The 20389-nt window shown below is 34.4% G+C and overlaps 2 protein-coding genes across 2 annotated transcripts in view; one reads left to right on the top strand and one right to left on the bottom strand.

Annotated features, from left to right (window-relative positions):
- Window positions 1–13624, top strand: part of LOC101619271 (canalicular multispecific organic anion transporter 1-like) — a 60521-nt gene extending 46897 nt beyond the window's left edge. The window contains exons 14-22 of the mRNA XM_012730652.1: window positions 52–207; window positions 3598–3797; window positions 4544–4670; window positions 5907–6008; window positions 6816–6959; window positions 9981–10139; window positions 11316–11482; window positions 12471–12665; window positions 12985–13624. Of these exons, the coding sequence (XP_012586106.1) occupies window positions 52–207; window positions 3598–3797; window positions 4544–4670; window positions 5907–6008; window positions 6816–6959; window positions 9981–10139; window positions 11316–11482; window positions 12471–12665; window positions 12985–13117 (1383 nt within the window). The 3' untranslated portion in view covers window positions 13118–13624. The remainder of the gene's footprint in view (window positions 1–51; window positions 208–3597; window positions 3798–4543; window positions 4671–5906; window positions 6009–6815; window positions 6960–9980; window positions 10140–11315; window positions 11483–12470; window positions 12666–12984) is intronic.
- Window positions 13625–16030: 2406 nt separating this feature from the next.
- HSPA13 (heat shock protein 70kDa family, member 13) overlaps window positions 16031–20389 on the bottom strand; it is an 11803-nt gene continuing 7444 nt past the window's right edge. The window contains exons 3-4 of the mRNA XM_012730661.1: window positions 19877–20084; window positions 16031–19298 (exon numbers count right to left, since the gene is read on the bottom strand). Coding sequence (XP_012586115.1) covers window positions 18637–19298; window positions 19877–20084 — 870 coding nt within the window. The 3' untranslated portion in view covers window positions 16031–18636. The remainder of the gene's footprint in view (window positions 19299–19876; window positions 20085–20389) is intronic.

Raw genomic sequence — 20389 nt, forward strand, 5'->3', positions numbered from 1 at the left:
TTCTAAGCCTTTAAAAGTTAAAAATAAAGTCACCTAATGTCACTTTTTCAGGACATGTTTATAATTGATATACGTTTCCATTACTACTTGCGCACGTGGGTGAACTGTACACTGGATGTTCTAGGAACAATTTTGGTCATCGTGGGAGCTTTACCACTCTTCATTCTGGGGGTTATTCCATTGGTGTTTCTCTATTTCACTATACAAGTAAGTTTGTGATTTTTATGTGTATTAGTAACTCAAAAGTTCACAGGAAAATATCGTTTCAACTCACTTTATACTCCTATAAGTCAAGGTTCTCCAACAAGCAGACTCCAATAAAGGATTAGATGTACTGGAGCATTACTAGGGGAAATGCCTGTAAAAATAAAGAAGGTGTGTGAGCCCTCAGACAATGATGGCTTTGACCCCTGTGAGGGAGAGAAGGGGTAAGATTTAGTAGGAAGAGTCTTGGACTGCAGAACAGTTTTATAAAGTCAAACAAATGGGAAGTTGACCACTGGCCTTGCTGTTGGTGCCTTTGTTAATGTCCCCAGATTTGGTCTGCATTAGCACCTACTGCAATGCTCAGTCATTGGCTGGGAGCAATCCATGTGAAAAACAGAAACCATGGTTATGCCGTAGGGCAGTGGTAGAGTGGAGGGCACAATTCAGGCTGCCCGTCAGCAGTGTCAGGGATGTTGCAAAAGAACAGAATGCAGTGGGGGCCTACCGGCAGTCTAGAGGTTAAGTCTCAGTGGTACCACCATAAAGGCCTAAGGTTAGATTCCCAGCTAGGAAGCTGACCAATATGGCGTAGCCGACCTCTCCTATCTCACCTGCTGCTCCCCCCAGCAGTGTACCATGTATTTACTTCATTCTTAAAAATATAAATGTGTTTCAGTAGATCTGCCTGTTCTGCTCGCCACTGTCTCGGGTGAAATCCTCTCACCCCCTGCACCTCTGCCTCTACCCTTTTTCTTCTGTGCAAAAATAAATAAATAAAATCTTTAAAAAAAGAGAACAGAATGATTAATTTCTATGGCTGCCACAAAACCTATCTGTCTACATTTTAGCAGAAAGTTAATTTGCTTGTAAATCTGAGAGAAGAGATATTGTCTTTTTGTCCTGTGATCCCAGATGTCAGCAAACTGTTGCTGGAAGAACTAAATAGATCTCTCATACTTCTATATCTTTGACTTCTAATTAAAGTATTGTCAGCTAACTTGAACTCCTAAATTATGGCACTGTGAGGCCACAGGGTAGACTAAACTTTCTTATTATACATTTTAAGTTAAATGTAAATGTATTTTTGAGGCTCTACACAAATGGACATAGTTGTATCTTAATGCTTGCAAAATAGTGAGCGTTAAAATTCATATCGGGATTTAATCTGCTCAGGCCAGAAGGTCAATTATTTCATTTCTACACTCACGCTATCATTATTTCTCCTACCTTCCATGTTTTCCTTGTTCTCTCTACCTGTTTAACTGAGGGATGGTGTTGAAGATCAATTATAGCTGATTAAAAATACCATTCATAAATTAAATTGTGTTTGTTAATCTTTCATTGTTGGTAGCAAGTTAACGAACAGCAGAGTAGAAACCATGTATTTTTAGGGGAAACTGTCAAGGGAGAACCATGAATGTGGATTCAGAACCTCAAGTTCTAGTTACTTCCTGGTGTTTGGCACATCATCTCCATTTCTAAGCTTCATTTATTTTTTCTTTAAGCATTTCACTTTAGGTCAGTGCTACTCAAAGCATGGTCCCTGGAGCCATGAGTCACACTCCAGCTCTGCTGAATCAGAATACCTGGCTGTGACCCTTAAAGAATACAACCTAAATATGTGTAAATTTTTGTTACTGTAAAATAATAAAGCAGGGTGGAACGAATACCTCAGGGGAGAGCCTCTGTATTTTAATAAACTTTCTAAGTGACTTTTGCTGAAGCATGAGAAACATTGATATTACATTTTTTTAAACTAAATTCTTTGGACAGTTTCATAGACGGAGTTCAGGACTTCTATCATTCACTGAGTTTTTAGGTATGAGCTCTGAGTGTGTATGTGTATATACATTTACCTAAAGGGAAGGGTCTTACCATTAATCATATACTCAGATGGTTCTAGGACCCCAAACTTAATCTCTGATCTATATAATCTTTTAGGTTTCCTTACATCCCTAAATATATAATCCTTTGCAGTTTTCAGAGAACTCAGAGTAGAGTTTGTAAACCGGAAACTAACATCATACTTAGTTTTGGTTCAGTTTACTTGGTGGTTTTATCAAAATAAAGGTTATTTTACTCTTCTGTGCTTTTCCCTGCCCTGTTTTTATCCCTCCCATGTTCCTTGTATGTCTCCAATTTATAGTTTGCCTGCTAGTTGTGTCTCTTGTATTTTATTCTTTCTCTACTATGGAGACAGGTGACTTGGGAATTTCATGGGATTATACCTGAGAGGAAAAATCAAACAACACACAAAAGTGAACAATGATGTTTTATATGTATATGTGTGTATGTATATATACATATGAAATATATACTATTTATAAATATACAATATACTATTTATATAAATTATATTATTAAATATATAAATATTATGCATTATAAAAATATATTTTTAAAAATGAAGACATTTTAAAATCAGGACTTTATGTAAACTCCAGAGCTGCAGGTATTTCTGAAAGAGTTTCAAGATGTGGCAGCTGCTAGTTTTCGTTTCCAGTTTGTAACAGTTATATTGGGGCTGGTGAATGATGGTCCATTTAATTAAAGAGTATATTACCCCCATCTCTCCACAATCCCTACCCATCCCAATTGTTCTCAATCCAATGCCAAGGGGAATTACTGAACTATAACTATAGTTTGTGCTGGTGTTTTTCATAAAATGTAATAAAAATATATTTTTTCTGTAATTATATTTCAGTCTAAAAATATTATTGTACACGTGGTTTGCTTCCCTCATTTAATAGGTAACTGCCTGGTTATGTTTTCACTATATGACACAGAGCGTTTTTAACATAGTAGATAGCCAACACCGGTCATTTGAGAGCACTGTCAAAGTGAACTTTTGTACAATTATGTTCTAGTTGTGCTATCAAGAAATTACTCTTATGAGGTTATATCAGTTTCCTAGAACTTCTGTGACAAACTTAGTGGATTAAAAAAAACAGAAATTTATTCTCTTACCGTTTTGAAGGCCAGAAGGCCAAAATCATAGTGCAGGTAGACTGGTTCCTTCTGGCTAATTTGAGGGAGAATCTCTTCATTATCTGTCTCCTTTCAGTGGCTATTAGGGATCCCCAACATTTTCCTTGGCACAAATCAATCCAATCTGTTTCATCTTCACAAACATTCTTCCTGTCTGTGTCTTCTCCTTTTCTGTCTGTTATGAGGACAACCAGAATGGAATTTTAGGGCATACCCTAAATCCGGGATGATGTCGTCTGGAAAAATTTAGTGATACTCCACCAAGATCTTATTTCAAATGAAATCACACATGAACTTTTGGGAACCATTCTGTAGATCAGTATACAAGTGCCTTGAAGTATTCAAACCACTGGAGACATTTCTGCTACATCTTTCCAACTAAAATTCTTGATTTTGGACTAGAGATACTACATGGCGAGCTCTCGGCAGATTCGACGTTTAGCGGGAGCTTCTCGCTCTCCTATCATTTCCCACTTTAGTGAGACCTTATCTGGAGTGTCCACTATCAGGGCATTTGGACATGAGCAGAGGTTCATCCAGCAAAACAAAGAGACGGTGAATGAGAACTTGGTCTGTTTCTACAATAACGTAATTTCAAATAGGTAAGTCATAGCAAAACAAAATTCAGGACCTATGTTCTTTGATATCTTCACTGATTTCCAAACAGAAACATTGCTTTATCATGGCATTTGGTTAAGTTAAAGACAAAAGTCTTCCACAATTTTAGTATTTAATATCCATTTAAATTAAATTTTATTTATTTATATACTGCTTTATAACAAGATATGAGCTCAAGGTATTTGAAGTGTTATATCTGCTACTATTATTAATGATGTGACTATATTGTATTTTATATTTATAGAATATAGTTTATTTGCATATAACCTAATGTTTTATATTTGGAGTTATAATTTTATATAAAGAAGAAACATATTGAATGGTAATTTGGCACAAAATAAATCTTTAAAGACCAAATTTATCACCTAAAAAAATATAATCAGTGAATTAGTTGATTTTCCAATAAAATCACATTGTGTTTAAAAACACAATGCATCATTTTAGCCGGTGTTCTTCCCTCTTGTTTTATTTCTGATGAGGTTTTAAAGGAAAGTTCCGTCAAAATAAAGAACATATTTATGCAGAGGAATCTATAAACTATTACCATTATAATAATCTTGTGCTTGACTGCCTCCTACCTAAGTGAGGAAAAAGAGAAAGCAGCTCTTGATGTTGCCTCTTGATTTCAAGACATCTTGTTGATTTCTTTGAGGACAGTTTGTACTAAGTGCACCAAAATTTTTGTGTCTCATTTATTTCATTTATTAAGGATTATTTTCCATTATTACAGGTGGCTGTCTGTAAGGCTTGAATTTCTTGGCAACTTAATGGTGTTCTTTGTCGCACTGCTTGCTGTGCTGGCTGGCAATTCTATAGACTCAGCAATAGTTGGTTTGTCCATATCCTATGCCCTAAATGTAAGTAATTATGATTTTATGGTATGTGATATGTTTATAATCCAATTAATTAAATTCTCATCTCCTTTGCCTGTCTGAGTTATGGATTGTATTAACTAAGTCATCTGGATTACTGGGGAAGCTCATTTCTTCCTCTTTTGGTACTAGCAGGAAGCTGGCTCAGCAGTTCTAAATTAACTCACAGAAAGACCAGGCAGATGCCCAAGGCTGAGTGCTAGGGGGCCAGGAAACTCCTGCTGTTACAAAATTACTCAGGCATTTCCTGTTCCCTTACCTTTATAGGTTTACAGAGTGTAACAGAGGTGGGTCCTCTCACCACCATCTAAGCCAGGAGATAATGCCAGCTCTGGGGAGAATATATGTTCCTCTTTGGTTGTAAATTTCCCTTGATAAGGCCTGTTATATATTATACTTTGAAGCACTAGTGATATGAGTGGATCATGCTCCTTTAAGAGAACATTCTTTAATGTACTTAATATAATTTCACATAACTTAAAAGAACTCTAGTTGATTTGGGTACATACCTTTAGTCTTGACTCTCTGAGATTTTCTGCATTTCAAAATTTAGAATTTATACTTCTAGAAAGGAAATATGGTGTATAAGCATATGCACGGCCCAGGACAGAACCCTGTGCTTTAGGTGGGTTAAAAACCTTAATGAGCTCCCTAATCATTTCATGTCAGGTTTAGCCATCAACACATGGCACCAAACTGAGCAACAAACAAATAAAATTTTCTGAGTATTTTACACTTTCCTAATTAAGTTTGAAGTTACAACCTCAGAGGAATTATTTTTGGGAGTAAGGTGAGAAGATAGCAGATTGAAAAGTAAAAGGAGAGCTTGAGAGTAGTAGTCAGAAAGTTAGGAGAATCCTTTTGATGGAGGTAAGAATGCCAAAGGTAACACTGTACACTTTTTTTTTTCTTGTTTAGAATGAGGCACATCCAGTCAGTTTTGGTATTTATCATTCCTTATACCAAATATGGACAGCTTTAATATACAATGAACTATGCTTATTTTCTCTTTTGTCAAATCATTATTTTTTTATGGATAAGTTAAACAGATTTAAAGAAACTTGTGAGTGTATGTGTAAATATACTTAAAATTTGAAAATAGCCACAAGAGATAATATATATAGAACCTTGAAAACATAACCTTACAAAAGTATCATTAATATTATAAAAGACTAAGGAATATTCATTAAACACTTGATGCCTACCCCCCCCCCCATCCAGATTACACAGTCGCTGAATTTTTGGGTGAGGAAAGCATGTGAAATTGAAACAAATGCAGTTTCCATTGAAAGAGTTTGTGAGTATGAAAATATGAATAAAGAGGTAAGCACTCTTAAACAATTACCACTCCAGTCAACTTGATTTTGTGGAGACCACCCGGGGTCCCCTCTAGGTCCTCACTTAACCTCAACTACCACCAGGTCCCATGAAAACACTTCTCCCTGTCTAGCTTCTGAGCAGGGCAGATATCTTCTGTGCTTTCTACCACCTGTTCTTCCTCCAATAATCCATGCAGCCCCCATCTCTATCCTCAGCACATGGAGTTAGTGCCCTTTGCCATCTACTGATATTCACAATGGCTTATACCCTCACTATGTCAAATCAAGCTTTCCCTAACCACCCATACTTCAAATGACATCAACCCTATTTCTTCTTTTTCAAAGTTGTATTATCATAATGTTCTTCATATGCTATGTGCTTCATTCAGTCTTAACGACTTCTAATTAATGAACTTTAATAAATAAAGGCAAGAATTTTTGTTCTGCTCTCTTCTGAATCTATAGGAAGCATACCCTGGCAGACTGAACACTCAGTATTTGGGAAATGAATGCATGACACAAACTGCCCTCATCTCAGCTAAAATTTTGTTGCCTTCAGCTTTTTATTGTATGTTAAAATTTTCTTAATTTGCTGGAAGATAAGAAGCCTTCTTATTTCTGAAAACTATATCTAAAACTTCATAATCAGAAGGAAAATTTGTCTGTAATAAAGATTTTTTAGGAAAATCATATCAAAAAGTATCATTTTTTGTCATGTAGCCATACTTTTGTTTACATGCTTGATACTTACTTTCAAAAGGAAAATATTTTTATTATAGTTATAGTTTAAACATTATTTCTTTGTTTGAAGGCACCCTGGATAATGTCTAAAAGGCCTCCATCACAATGGCCCAATAAAGGAATAGTGGAATTTATTAATTATCAGGCTAGATACCGAGATGATCTTGGGTTAGCATTAGAAGATGTCACTTTCCAGACTCACGAGGAAGAGAAGGTATGAGTATTTCATATGTTTCACTTTCTTCATATCTGAATGCAGACCAAATACTATGTTTAATATAAGAAAATCATTTGTTCAATTTTCATTAAAAAATTTAAAAATTCCTCTATAAATTCCTCTATAAATTAAAAAAATGTGTACTTTAAAATACTGTACTCCATCTTGAAACATGACTTAAGTACACTTTAATTTGTTAGCTTTATTGATTTATAACTGACATAAAATTTATATATATTTAAATTAATATTGACTTATATTGAAGGTATATGATGCGATTAAAATCTATATTGTGAAATGATTACCACAATCAAATTCATTAACATATTAATCATCTCACATTAAGCGCCAGTTTATTTTCTGAGAATACATTTGACTTTGTATAAATTTAAGGTGGACAATATGTGAACTTAATACACTTATATTTTATAATTACCATTATAGTAATTCTGGCACCCAATTTCTTTTTAATGATTAGAATAACTAAGTAATAGTCTCTTGGCAAGTTTGATGTTTTAATGGATGCAGGATATGAAAGAGCTATTGGCATTCCTGTATTTATTGCAACATTTTTTGAAACTGTCAAGATATAAAAGCAACCTAAGCACCCATCAATAGATGAATGGATATGTGCACACACACATACACATTTAGAGAGAGGGGGAGAGGAATATTATTTAGTCACGAGCAAGAAAGGCATCCTGTCATGAATCACAGCTTGGATGGATCTTGAGTACATTATACTAATGAGATAAATCAGAGCAAGTAAAGTAATATATGGTTTCACTTATATGTGGAATATAAAATTGTCATACTCAGAAAAACAGAGTAAAATGTTGTTTACCAGATGATGGGATTGGTGGGGAAGGCCAGATGTTGCTTAAGAGCACAAATTCTCAACTAGTCATAGATAAGCACTAGAGATTTAATATGTAACATTAAATATTAATATGTAGTGAATCAAAACAATAATTCTGTGTTTTTTAATTACCAATGGTTATTTTGGGATGTGGTAAAAACACTTAGGATCTATTCTCTTAGAAAATTTCAAATATATAATAGAACATTATTTTTCTTATTTTACACATATAAACAGACAACATTCGTTATATTGTACATTTTTGCATCTTGGTTGTAATCCCTGTGGACTTCCCACCACCACTTCACCCATGTGTTGTCACCATCGTCTCATTGCTCTTCCCACCCCAGTTTTAATCCTATTCCCCTCTCCACCCCCATAGAATGTCTCCAGTTCATAGTTTGTTGATTTTCGTTTTTACTTTATATAATAGAACATCATTAACTGTAGCGTACATGTTGTACACTAGTACTTATTTATCATTTAAGTGAAAGTCTGTACCCTTTGACCAATGTCTCCCACTTCTCTGAATTCCTTAGTGCCTGGTATCCACCATGCTGTTAACTGGTTTTATGAATTTGACCTTTATATTCCACACTTAAGTGATAGTATTTGTCTTTCTCTGTCTAGCTTATTTTCACTCAGAATAATGGCTTGTAGGGTCATCCATGGCATCACAAATGGCAGGATTTCCTTCCCTTTTATGGATGAATAATATTTCATTGTATGGACACTACATTCTCTTTATCCACACATCCATTAATAAGCATTTAGACTGCTTCCATGTCTTGGCTATTTTGTGTGGGAATACATATTTCTCTTGGAGATACTGACTTCATTTCCATCGAGTATATGCTAGTATATTTTTTTCTTAGTTCCTCTTTAAGGTAAAATTCAACAATAGCAATAATAGGACTATAATAATTACCTAATGCAAACTAAATCCAAAGGAGAGAATATTTGTATAAATGATGACATCACATTTCCCAAGACTATTAGTGAGATGGGAAAATGCTTGAGTTTTAATTTAGTTAATAAAATCTATGTGTAAAAATTTGATAGAATATCAGTTTTGTGTTTTAAACAAAGCAGATATATACACGGCAAAAATACAAAAAGAATAGCTCTAAAAATATATTTAATGACATAGTACTTCTCTCTGGATAATGGGATTTAGGTAACTTTTACTTATGTTTTTCCACATTTCTCAAAATATTTTAAGAAAAAAAATATCATTTCTCTAATCAGAACATTCTTTCACAATTAAGGGTAACACATATACCCATAGGGGAAAAAAGCCACAATTTCCTACTTTCTCACAAAGACTTGTATTTTATAACCCCAAACATCTATCTGTCTAATCTTTCAATCAGGTCTACTGCAGTGATATTAAGGACAGAAATATTTTGGGACAAATGAAATCATTGCAAAATTTTGATTATTCCAATTAATACAAAGATTCCTGACTTTTCTGAAATTTAAGATCTTTTATTAGGGCATTTCAAGCACTGTAATGTTCTCTCTGCTTAATTCTCCCACCACCAAGATAGGAAGCAATACCAGGAGAGAATGCTTTAGTTCTTAGGACTAAATAAGCATGTTCAATCACATGTTCAATTGTGACAAGTTGATTATTTTGTCCAGGAGTCCAAAATTTTCAGACATTGTCTATGGCCACCCTCAATAGTTTTTTTAACATGGTGGATATTTTGACACACCAAGGAAATTTTCAGCCATTCCTTTAGATTTTGCAAGTCTCTCTGGCAAAACATTCCAAGACCACTTTGGTTGCTTATTTGAATATGGGAGGCAGGGTAGACAATCTTGTTTGTCAAGCCAACCTATTATCATTGACTCCTTAACCACATTCTAATGGCTAGTTCAGGGTGTTTCTGGGGTAATCTGCTCTTTTAGGGGCAATTGGTTTACTTATAACAAAATTACTCAGGACTAGGGGCAAAATAGCCTGTGTCTTTCCAGTGAGTAAGGAGTGTCTAGTTAAAGAAGGTTCCTTAGAAGCCATATTACCTCTTCTGTGCCAGGCAAGGTTATTCTAGTCAAAATTAGATCCCAGGCATCTCACAACCAACATGTCTGTTTTTTATTTCCTGAAAAAAAGAAAAGTACATTGTGAACTGTTTATAACCATTTTATTACAGATTGGAATTGTAGGAAGGACTGGGGCAGGCAAATCAACATTATCAAAATGCTTATTTAGAATTGTGGAACGGTCAGGAGGCAAAATTATTATTGATGGAATTGACATATCAACTATAGGACTTCATGACCTTCGTGGCAAACTTAATATTATACCACAGGTAAAGCCTTTCTAAATTCACTTCAGATAAACTTTATTTTTTAATATAGTGCCTTCAGGCATATAAATTAATTTTGGGAGTCACATCATTTTAAACTATGATGAAACATTTCTATGTAAATAATACTATTAAAAGGTTTTATTCTAAAATATTCTTCTATTTGCAAATCTAGTACATCATTTTGCAAGTTTCCCTCATAATAGTAAATGCAAATAAAATTTGAACAAAGATAGCAGAGTGAATGCACTGTGTTTTATGGAGAAAAATAAATAGGTGAGGCTTTTACTTAGGTGGTGATTTGACTGTAGAACTTGATTCTTTTGACTTGAAGTTTAGAAACATGAAAAAAAAAGAAAAAGATGAGATCATTTTCCTTAAGTCCTTCGATTCATCTGTGAAATCAAAGCAACTTGATTTCATTACCAAGTATGCAGATTGGTTTAAACATATCCCTGTAGTCAAACATGACTTGTTCACTTCAGGCTGAGAATTTTAAGCTGAACATTTATGAAATCTTTGTATTATCCTGTAAAAGTATCTTTTAAATACTATAATTTCTGTGTCAGATTATTTAGATTTATACTTACAAATTTCTTTCAAAGATATGAGTAGTATCTGATTCTGGCAGGGGAAAATATGTTGTTAAAGGATTACCCATTTATCTTTAATGAATAAAATGCAGGTATGTTAAAATGTAGTTTTACTAGTCATGTTAGTACATTAGAAAGAGATTGGGCTTGACCTCTTTGGAGTCTATCCAGCCATTTACCTTCTATTTGGTGAACAAATCTCTTTGGAATCTCTAGTTTACTCTCTGAAAAATGGAGACTTTGACTTTTATCTTTCTGGTTGGTGTATTTTTGATAATACGTTGTACATAAAATTGTTTACATATATCCTGTTCTGTATCATATCCTCTATGACCACTGTTGTGGCTGTTGACAATTTTTATACGAGGATACGAGGAGGAAAAGAGAAACAGAAATGCCTTAAGAATTTAATCTGATTTATATTTATTCTGATTCTACTGTTTTTTGTTTTAAATGAAACGAATTAGTAACTATAAGATTAGATCATTTTTCTATTTCCATTCTTATTTTCTGAGCATTATTTTTAAAACTGTATTTATGCCTCATATAACAGCAAGATCACCAAGTTACCAATTTTATTCTCTAGGATCCTGTTTTATTTTCTGGAACCCTTCAAACCAACTTGGATCCCCTAGAGAAATATTCTGATATGGAGCTGTGGGAAGTGCTGGAACTTTGTCACTTAAAGGAGTTTGTAAATTCCCTCCCCAAAAAGCTGCTACATGAGGTCTCTGAGGGGGGTGAAAATCTAAGGTAAGCTGCTAAGGTCAAAGCCGTAGGCCCAGGTTATTCATTTCTACCATTTTAGAAATTCGAGTTGGCCTAAGCTCGAGTTGGTAGCTTAGAAGTTGGTTCTAAGCTACCAGGATCTTGTTTGGTGTGTTCAAAACACATCATTGCTGATTCTCTTTAGAGAAGAGGGACAAGGATTAAGATGATTACCACAGGCTGGAAAACTGCTGGTAAAGGGAAAGAAAGGGAAACAGGGGAACAATAAAATAAGAAAAGTCATCTAACTTAATCTTTTTTTTAGTAAAGACTCCTAAAAGAACTATCTTCCCCCAAAAATGTTACAGGTGGCTCCAATTTCTTAAGGGTGTATGATGTTATTAGATTATTCCCTTCATGCGTTCAGAAAGAAAATTACCCCCCCCCTCAAGTCCTGTACCCTGTAGCTATGCTTAATGCTTTGACTTTGTCCCCTCCCTCCTGTTTCTGCCACACACACTGGACTCCTTGCTGATTCGTGAATATGCTTGACCAGCTCCCATGTGTCTCAGGGATTTTTTTACCTGTTCTAACATTTCCTAGGAATAAGTTTCCATCAGAAATCTGCTTGCCCACTCCCCCTACCCCACTGACTCCTTACCCCTCCATCAATCCCATCTCTCCTTCTTAGAGATCTTGATTTAAAAGGTATTGAATTTTTTTGCTACATCCATCTAAAATGTCCACTCCATTCTACACCCTCCCTTTCTGTCTACTTAAATTCTTCTTATTTCAATAGATTTTGCTTCTTTTGAGAAGGTAAATTCCATACAGACAGATCTTTTTGCCTGCTTTGTTCTTTGCTCTATTTCCAGAACTTGGCTGAGTGTCTGGTCCATTATTTTTTGAATATCTGTCACTCATTAAATATTTTTGATTAAAAGACTTCATGACTGTGTGGTAGAAAGAAAATCATTTTAAAGCAGTAAGTGTGTGACTGTAAAGTTTACATTGAAATGATTTTCTCTAACAGCATTGGACAGCGGCAGCTTGTCTGTCTTGCTCGGGCTCTGCTTAGAAAAACAAAAATTCTTGTCTTGGATGAGGCAACAGCTTCCATTGATTTTGAAACTGATAACTTGGTACAGTCAACGATCAGAAAGGAGTTTTCCAATTGCACTGTCCTGACAATTGCTCATCGACTGCATTCTGTCATTGATTCAGATAGGTAAGCTCTTCTTGCTTTCAAAAAAAAAAATCAATGTCTACAGAGGTAATTATTGAACATACAAAACATTCCAATTTTAATAGTATTTACCACTAATCAAGAATCATATCTGTGCAAAGAACTATAAAAATTTCCCTAGAGGTATGGAAGAGATTTTTCAAAATTGTTACAAGAAAATTTTAATGCCAAGATAAACTAGAAAGCTTGATACATTTCCTCAGGTAAATAGAGTGTCTATTTAATACTGATATAACTTTGTCTTCTAAACTTTACATTAACAATAACTAGGTTGTCTAACTGGATTCTTTCTGCACTGCAGGGTGCTTGTTTTCGACTCTGGAAGGATGGTAGAATTTGAAACACCACAGAATTTGATCCACCAGAAAGGACTTTTCTATGAAATGATAAAAGAAGCTGGAATAAAACAAGACTCAGGGACAGAAAATAAATAATTTAAATTGTATTTTGGTTATATAGAAGTAAAAGACTTGTATTTTTAAAAATGATGGGGAAAATGTACAAATAGGATATGATGCGGCACATATGTTCACTGGCACCCAGTTCTGATGCTACTGGACTGTATGTTGTCGCTCACATTCATGTTCTTTGTAACAGCTGCCTTCCCATAGGTGCCAAATGCCTTACTTCCAATTTCTGACTTTGTTCAGGGTCACCTATTGTCCAGGTTTTATTTTTTTCCCCCGCTACTTTTCAGTAAGATCTAAACATGCTTTTTGTTTTCTGTGTTCTCACTAACCCCTTGTGTAAACACTTATTATGTCAGGGATCATAATCTATTTTAATTCTTTTAGCTTTCTCCCCACTGAAACTTCTTAAAAGCAAGTACCCAATTTTAGCTATGTATCATAATGTCTTTCATGAAGTTGGTACCCTACAAGTATTTGTAGAATGAGTAACTGGATTTTAGTGTAATAGACACATTATATGTATATACATATATATTTACACACATATATATAAATAATGTGTTGAGTCACTGTACAATTTATAAAATTATGGGGGAATAAGAAAAAAATTTAGCTATTTAGATTTAGCTGCTTTTTGAAAAGAACAGCTATATAGTAACTCAATCTTATGTGCTATATTTAAAAATAATTTTTAAAATATTTTTAACACTTTGAGGAAATAAGTGTTTTTCTAAACATCGTTTATGCTGTTTTAACCTCAGTGAGTTTTGTATCAAATGATATACATTCATGAGATTACTGATTTGTAGTACTAAGAATATTTTAAGACTTTTTAATAGTTTATGGATTATAGAATTAACATTATTTCCTTAAATTGCCCTTCAAATATGAAGTGATCAAATCAGTATTTTTCCTTCAAGATGATTTTAATAAAATATTTTAACATGTTCTTAATGATACGCAGTTCTTTCATTCTTTTCTTCTCTTCCCCATGCAACAAATAGCCTTACATAACTTGTTTCACTCTCTAAAGGTATTTATGAAAACTGCTTAAATGATAAACCCTATATTTTCTAAGATCTATTCTCTTTAAAGTATAAATTACTTGAAATATTGTCCTGTTTTTACAATCCTTGAAATGCCAACCCAGTAAATATTCAACTTAGTAAATGTTGAATAAAAATCGATTGCGTCCATTGAGGGATCTAGGTATTTCACTAGTTAAAATATCATGGTTTAGCCTCATTAAATCTACAGTAAACCAATCAGAGATACCTGGTAATTTAAAATATCAACTCAAAATTGATTAATGGCTTGAATGTAAAATTTGAAACCATAAAGTCACTTAAAAAAAGTATGCCAAAGATCTTAGCAACGATTTTTTAATTGGATACAAAAAAAACAAAGGCAAAAGAAGAATGAAACTATTGTAAAGTATCATCTCACACCGTATACAAAAATGGACTCAAAATGAATTAAATACTTGAATATAGTACTTGAAACCATAAAACACCTACCTGAGACACAGGTAAAACATTGAAAAACTGGCCTCGGTGATGTCTTTGGGGATTCAACTAGAATGGCAAAGGAAACAAATGCAAAGATAAACAAATGGGACATCAGATTACAGCTTCTACACAGTGAAAGAAACTCTTTAAAAGATGCCCTACTGAATGGGGGAAGCTTTTAACACATCAATCAACAAGCTACTAATATCTAACATTTCTAAAATACTCATAAAACTCAACACAACCAAAAATAAAAAACAAACCCAAAACCCAAAACTAACTACCGTATAAAAAATGACTAACAGAGCTAAATAGGTATTTCACAAATCAAAACAAATGAACAGGAACATGAAAACTAGTCATCTTTCATTAGGGAAATGTAAATTAAAATCACAATGAGAAATGATCTCAAGGTAGTGAGAATGGTATTACAAAGGTCAGAAGCAAGAATAGGCCAGCTGTACAGTAAAACACTGTTAGCTGGAATGTAGACTTGTCTAGTCTCTTGTGCCCAAGAGAGATACTGGTCTTTTTTTTAAACCACCTTTCCATGTGCCATCACAAGCACTGTCATATTCTGTGAGCCATCAAATCTCCCCTGGTCAAGGAGGGTTGCACAAGGAGGCGAACGTCAGGTCAGGATCACTGAACCTTTTACTGGAGGATGCTTCCCTCAGTGGGCATTATTCATTGGTCATATATGGAAATGTCGTATTTCCACAAATTATTTGAGTCCCTTGGCAAATACCTATGCAGGAATCACAATCAGTGAGTGAAGCCTACCATTTTTATATAAGGGCTATTTTGAAAAGACACTATTTGAATGACTTTCTTTAAAAAGGTTATATTGAAGTTTTGGTCCAAAGAATAATACAAACCTTTTTAGAAAATATATTAAGTATTTCCATATGACCCAGCAATCCCACTCCGAGGTATCTACCCTAAAGACAAAAAAATACTGATCCAAAAAGACACCTGCACCCCCATTTTTAGTGCTGCTCTATTTATGATAGGGAAGACATGGAACCAACCCAAATGCCTAAATGGATGGAGCTGGAAGGGATCATGCTTAGTGAAATAAGCCAGAAAGAAAAATACAGGATGGTTTCACTCATAGCTGGAGCATAAGGGATTAGAGGAAAAAGACAAACAAATGTAGTAGAGTAAAAATGAAATCAATGAACAACTATAAACTAGGAATAATTTATGGGGATAAGAAGAGAAATGGGATCGGAACATGGATGGGAGGAGTGCACTGGACTGTGGTGATGGCACACGGGTGAACTGGTGGTGGGAAGCCCATGGGGATTACAACTGAGCTGAAAAAATGCACAAAATGAAGAAAGATGTGAAAAATAAAATATATAAAAAAATAAAAGAAAATGATAAAGTATTAACCATCAACCATAGAAATAGTCTATACTGCAATACTAGCTATGTGCATTAGTTACAGACAAAATCCATGAATGAGCATTCAGAATTCAGGAGGAACTGTTTATATGATACAGAAACTGTCTCTTGTAAATTAGGGCAACAAGCAGAGATGGATATAAACTATCCCAGAGACAGTCAAGTTAACAGGGAATGAGGAAAAGCTGCTGAGGTCACAAACTATGAGGATCGAATCAGCTCTATCCCCACTTTCTTATTTATACAATTCAAAAAAATGAACACTGAATGAAAAATACAGTTTAAAAAACAATCTGCGAAGTGGTATTTATTTACATTAGAATGTGAATTACACATAAATTTAAGAGGCACACTGTTATACACAGTAACTACAATCTTCAGTAAATGTGATGTGCAGTAGTTAAGTGTTGGCAAGTCAGAGGTTTGAGTAAGAACACAGTACCAAAACATTCCTGATACAAAATAAATTACTAATTCACATATTGTAACTATACAAGACTGTCAATATTTTAAGTTACATACTTCATAAAACACTAGCTAAATGTGCAACCAAAATGTAGTTTAGCTTGTGAAAAATTCTTCAATTAGCATAGATGATCCCTTTCAGGATGCATTTTTGTCTTTTAAATAAACTACACTGAAGTCAAGGCTAGAGTCCCCAACAATATGATTGAAGGCAGACATCATCCAGGTGTAACTAGAGAGAATGCTAAACAATTGCCTACAAATCCAATCACTGTCATTGTACTTTCATAAACTATTCATATCTCAATTTTAATGTATGATATTAGTTGCCGTTCTGCAAATTATTTCCACTAAAAGTTATTGATAGATTGTCCTGAACTACATTCTATAAATTTATTTTTAAAATTCTTAAAATGCTTTAGAAGTTACAGCTGATGTTGTATGTGGAGATTCTGATAAACTGAACATTTTTCTCTTAAAGATCTTTACAAGAAGACCTTATTCAATAATAAAATTTACTGAAGAGTTATACAAATCCCAAGAAAACACTTAATATTTTCATAATGCAGTGAAGGATTCATCTTTGGCATTTCTCCTTTAGTTCTAAAATAAAATGTTAACAAGCATTTTGCTTTTCTAATATCTACCATAGACATTTTCTACACACAGAATTATTTGAAACTTTTTATAAGAACAACTGCTTTGCTAAGAAACTTCTTCACAGACCTGCAAAAAATGTTAACATTCAGCTTTTTACGGAGAAGGTGAAATGTTTTAATATCGCTGGAGTGGTTTGTAGTTCTCTTTTTGGTGACTGAAAATTCAACATCCTCTCAAATTCAATCATGGCTAAGGCTGACATACTTTACATTGATAAAAATGTTGGCCAGAGTATAATTTTTGAATATTGAAATGAAGCATGCCTTTAACAAGGAACAAAAGGAACCTAGTGATAAGGGCATTACAGAAATAGAACCGTACTTTTTGGTCCCTGTAGTTTTTCTAAAAGGAAATCAACCAAACCAAACCAAAACAAGCAGCAGCTACACAAGTTCCTGTGTGAACGTGTCACAGGGCCTTCCGCAGCAGAGTCCACAATGCTTCCAGTATTCACAATGCAGTTTCATTTGACCTTAAGGCTGAGAACAGTTCAAGTGTGACTTAAAACGACAGCAGGAAACAAAGCTAAGATTTTTACATCTGAGCATATTTCTCCCTCATTCAAAACTAAATAGGATCTCTAAAACTGAATCAAGTATGATTTGATAGTTCAAATGCTAATTAAATTCTCTAAGGCTTCTTAAGAATAAACAAAGACAAAAATTATACACAAGCATAATAGCTAATTGCTGCTATTTACAAATGTCACAAATGTCTTGGATAGCAAGGAAAGCGATAGTTATGATGACTTTATTGTGACATTAACACATTTTAAAACTGCTACTAAAAATTCCCAGGCAGAATCATGGAAAACTACAGAGAATGAGGTACAGCAGATGAACAGCATATAAGTATTTTTACTATCTGAATAACTCTGTCACTAGCTTAGAAGAAAAACAAATTGACCCAATAAATATACTTTAAAAAGCTGGAGACTGTATTTACATAAACAGGACACTTAATGCAATATTATAGTTATGAAAGTAAATTTGCTATATGGCAGTTAGTGAACATCATATGTGCAGCTTATATTAGTAATACTGCTAGATCACAGCCAATGTAAATACCTGACATCAACACCATCCTTCAAGTATAGTTCAAATAGTTACATGTGTTAGTCAAGTAAATATATTACCAGCTCCTGCTAATACAATTTAGTAAGAACCGGGAATCCTGTAATTGGCACAAGGCAATATTTGTAGTAAATAATTTTAAGAGCATATGGTTCTCTACTACAGAAATCCAGAAAATACAGCAACTTGTGCTCCTGTTTTACCTCATTTCTATCATTGTAAAAGTATCTGTTGGAATGGATTTTCTCCAAAATCAAAGGGATTGATCTGGTCACATTCAATCTTTAAAAAAAAAAAGTTATGTGTATCTAACTTCTGCCTTTTAGGTAAAGTTGTGAGATGTTTTAGAGACCTTCTCTTTTGGAGTGGTCTGCTTAAAGGAAAAGATCGTCAGACAAGATCACAAGTGATAATCATTGTTCCAAATTCAATTGAAGTTGGTCTTTTGTAAATGCTTATTGGGAATTTCTAAAGCACTGACTTGAAGAGGCCACGAGCCTCCATCAATCCCTGCCTGGATAGCCACTCCTGTCACCACTGCCAGGTCAGGGTCTACAGATGTGTTGGGATCCTTCCCAAAGAACTCCTGAATGACTTGGCGGATTCGAGGAATACGAGTGGAGCCACCGACCAAAACCACTTCGTCAATTTCAGTCTTTTCCAGGTGGCCTTCTTTTAATACTTGCTGAATGGGGACAAGTATTTTCTGAAACAGATCTTCATTAAGGGTGTCAAAGAGCTTCCGTGAGATTTCTGTTTCAAATAAAACCTGACTTTCTCCACTTTTCTGTTGAAGATGGCTAGCTCCAAGCATTCCGTTCACACGGTGGCCCTTTGCTGGGGAAAGTCTGTCCTTGAGCAGTTCACTACTCTGAGGTTCTTTCTTGTCTTCTTTCTCTACTGTTAGTAATACTGACACCTGGGCAGACTGATGAAGAGTCAAATTTAATTTTACCATTTCTACGGCTTGTCTTAATCTGTGGATTTCTTCTTTCCTAGATGGTAGGAAACCATATGTTTGATGAATCTGCTTATATAAGTACTGAAGCAATCTCTGATTGAAGTCCTGTCCTCCTAGTTTATTGTTTCCTAAGTTAAAAACAAAAAGTTTGTTATTCTTGTATATATACGTGCATAAATATGTGTTCACATGTGTCTGTAATATGCATATATAAAAATGAAATTTTTAGGAATATCAGGAAAAGAAAATATTGTTTAATGCTTTATTAGGATTTTATTCATATTAAAAACTGATGAAAAGTAACTGGATTAATATTTTAGCTTAAATGTGTACTATTAAAAAATTGCACATCTGAGATACGATTGATTTTTCAGAAAATAAAGACTGAAAAAACAGACTGGCTTTTAAGTAGCTACTTGAAAACAGTATTATTTCATTCAAGGGGTGCACATTTTCAGCTAGTTGAATCCATGAACGTGGAACCTATGGATCTGGAGGGTCAACTATATTTAATGAAAATAAGGACCCACATATAAATGAGTCTGTGTAGTTCAAACTATGGTTGATCAAGGCTCAGCTCTTTTCCACCACCATCACCCCTTTTGTTTCCTTGTCCACTTACTTTTCAACTTCCCTTTTAATATTTTATACATTAACTATGCTAATGTGCCTGAGCTTATTTAAGTCTTCCTACGTTTTTCCGTACCTGACATTGCTCGAGTTACAAACATTCCTCCTTGCTTATTCAGCAACGACACATCTAGAGTTCCTCCGCCCAAGTCTATCACCAAGACATGAAAGACATCAACCTTGTGGAGACCATAGGCCATAGCTGCTGCTGTAGGTTCATTTATTACTCTTAAGATTTTTAGTCCTGCAAGATTAGGTGGGGAAGAACAGTTCATGAGCATACACTACTAAGAACTCCTCACTCAATCTCATAGCTAACTAGTGCTTTCAACAATATGAATTACACAGAGAAGTAATGAGAAGGAAGAGTCGTAAACTCAGTAAGATGAGGAAAATGAGAAACACGTGTTCTTTTAAATGTATGTCATTAGAAGTATTCTAAAAGATTAAACCAAGAACGAAAGGCCCAAAACCAGTGGGATACATCACTCAGTTCTATAATAATTTAAAAATTTCTCACTCTTCGGGCCCTCCCTGGTGGCGCAGCGGGGTAAAGCACAGCACTGAGAAGCTAAAGCCACTTTCGCAT

This window comes from Condylura cristata, unplaced genomic scaffold (genome assembly GCF_000260355.1).
Source record: "Condylura cristata isolate star-nosed mole 26May11 unplaced genomic scaffold, ConCri1.0 scaffold00003, whole genome shotgun sequence".
Classification (NCBI taxonomy): domain Eukaryota; kingdom Metazoa; phylum Chordata; class Mammalia; order Eulipotyphla; family Talpidae; genus Condylura; species Condylura cristata.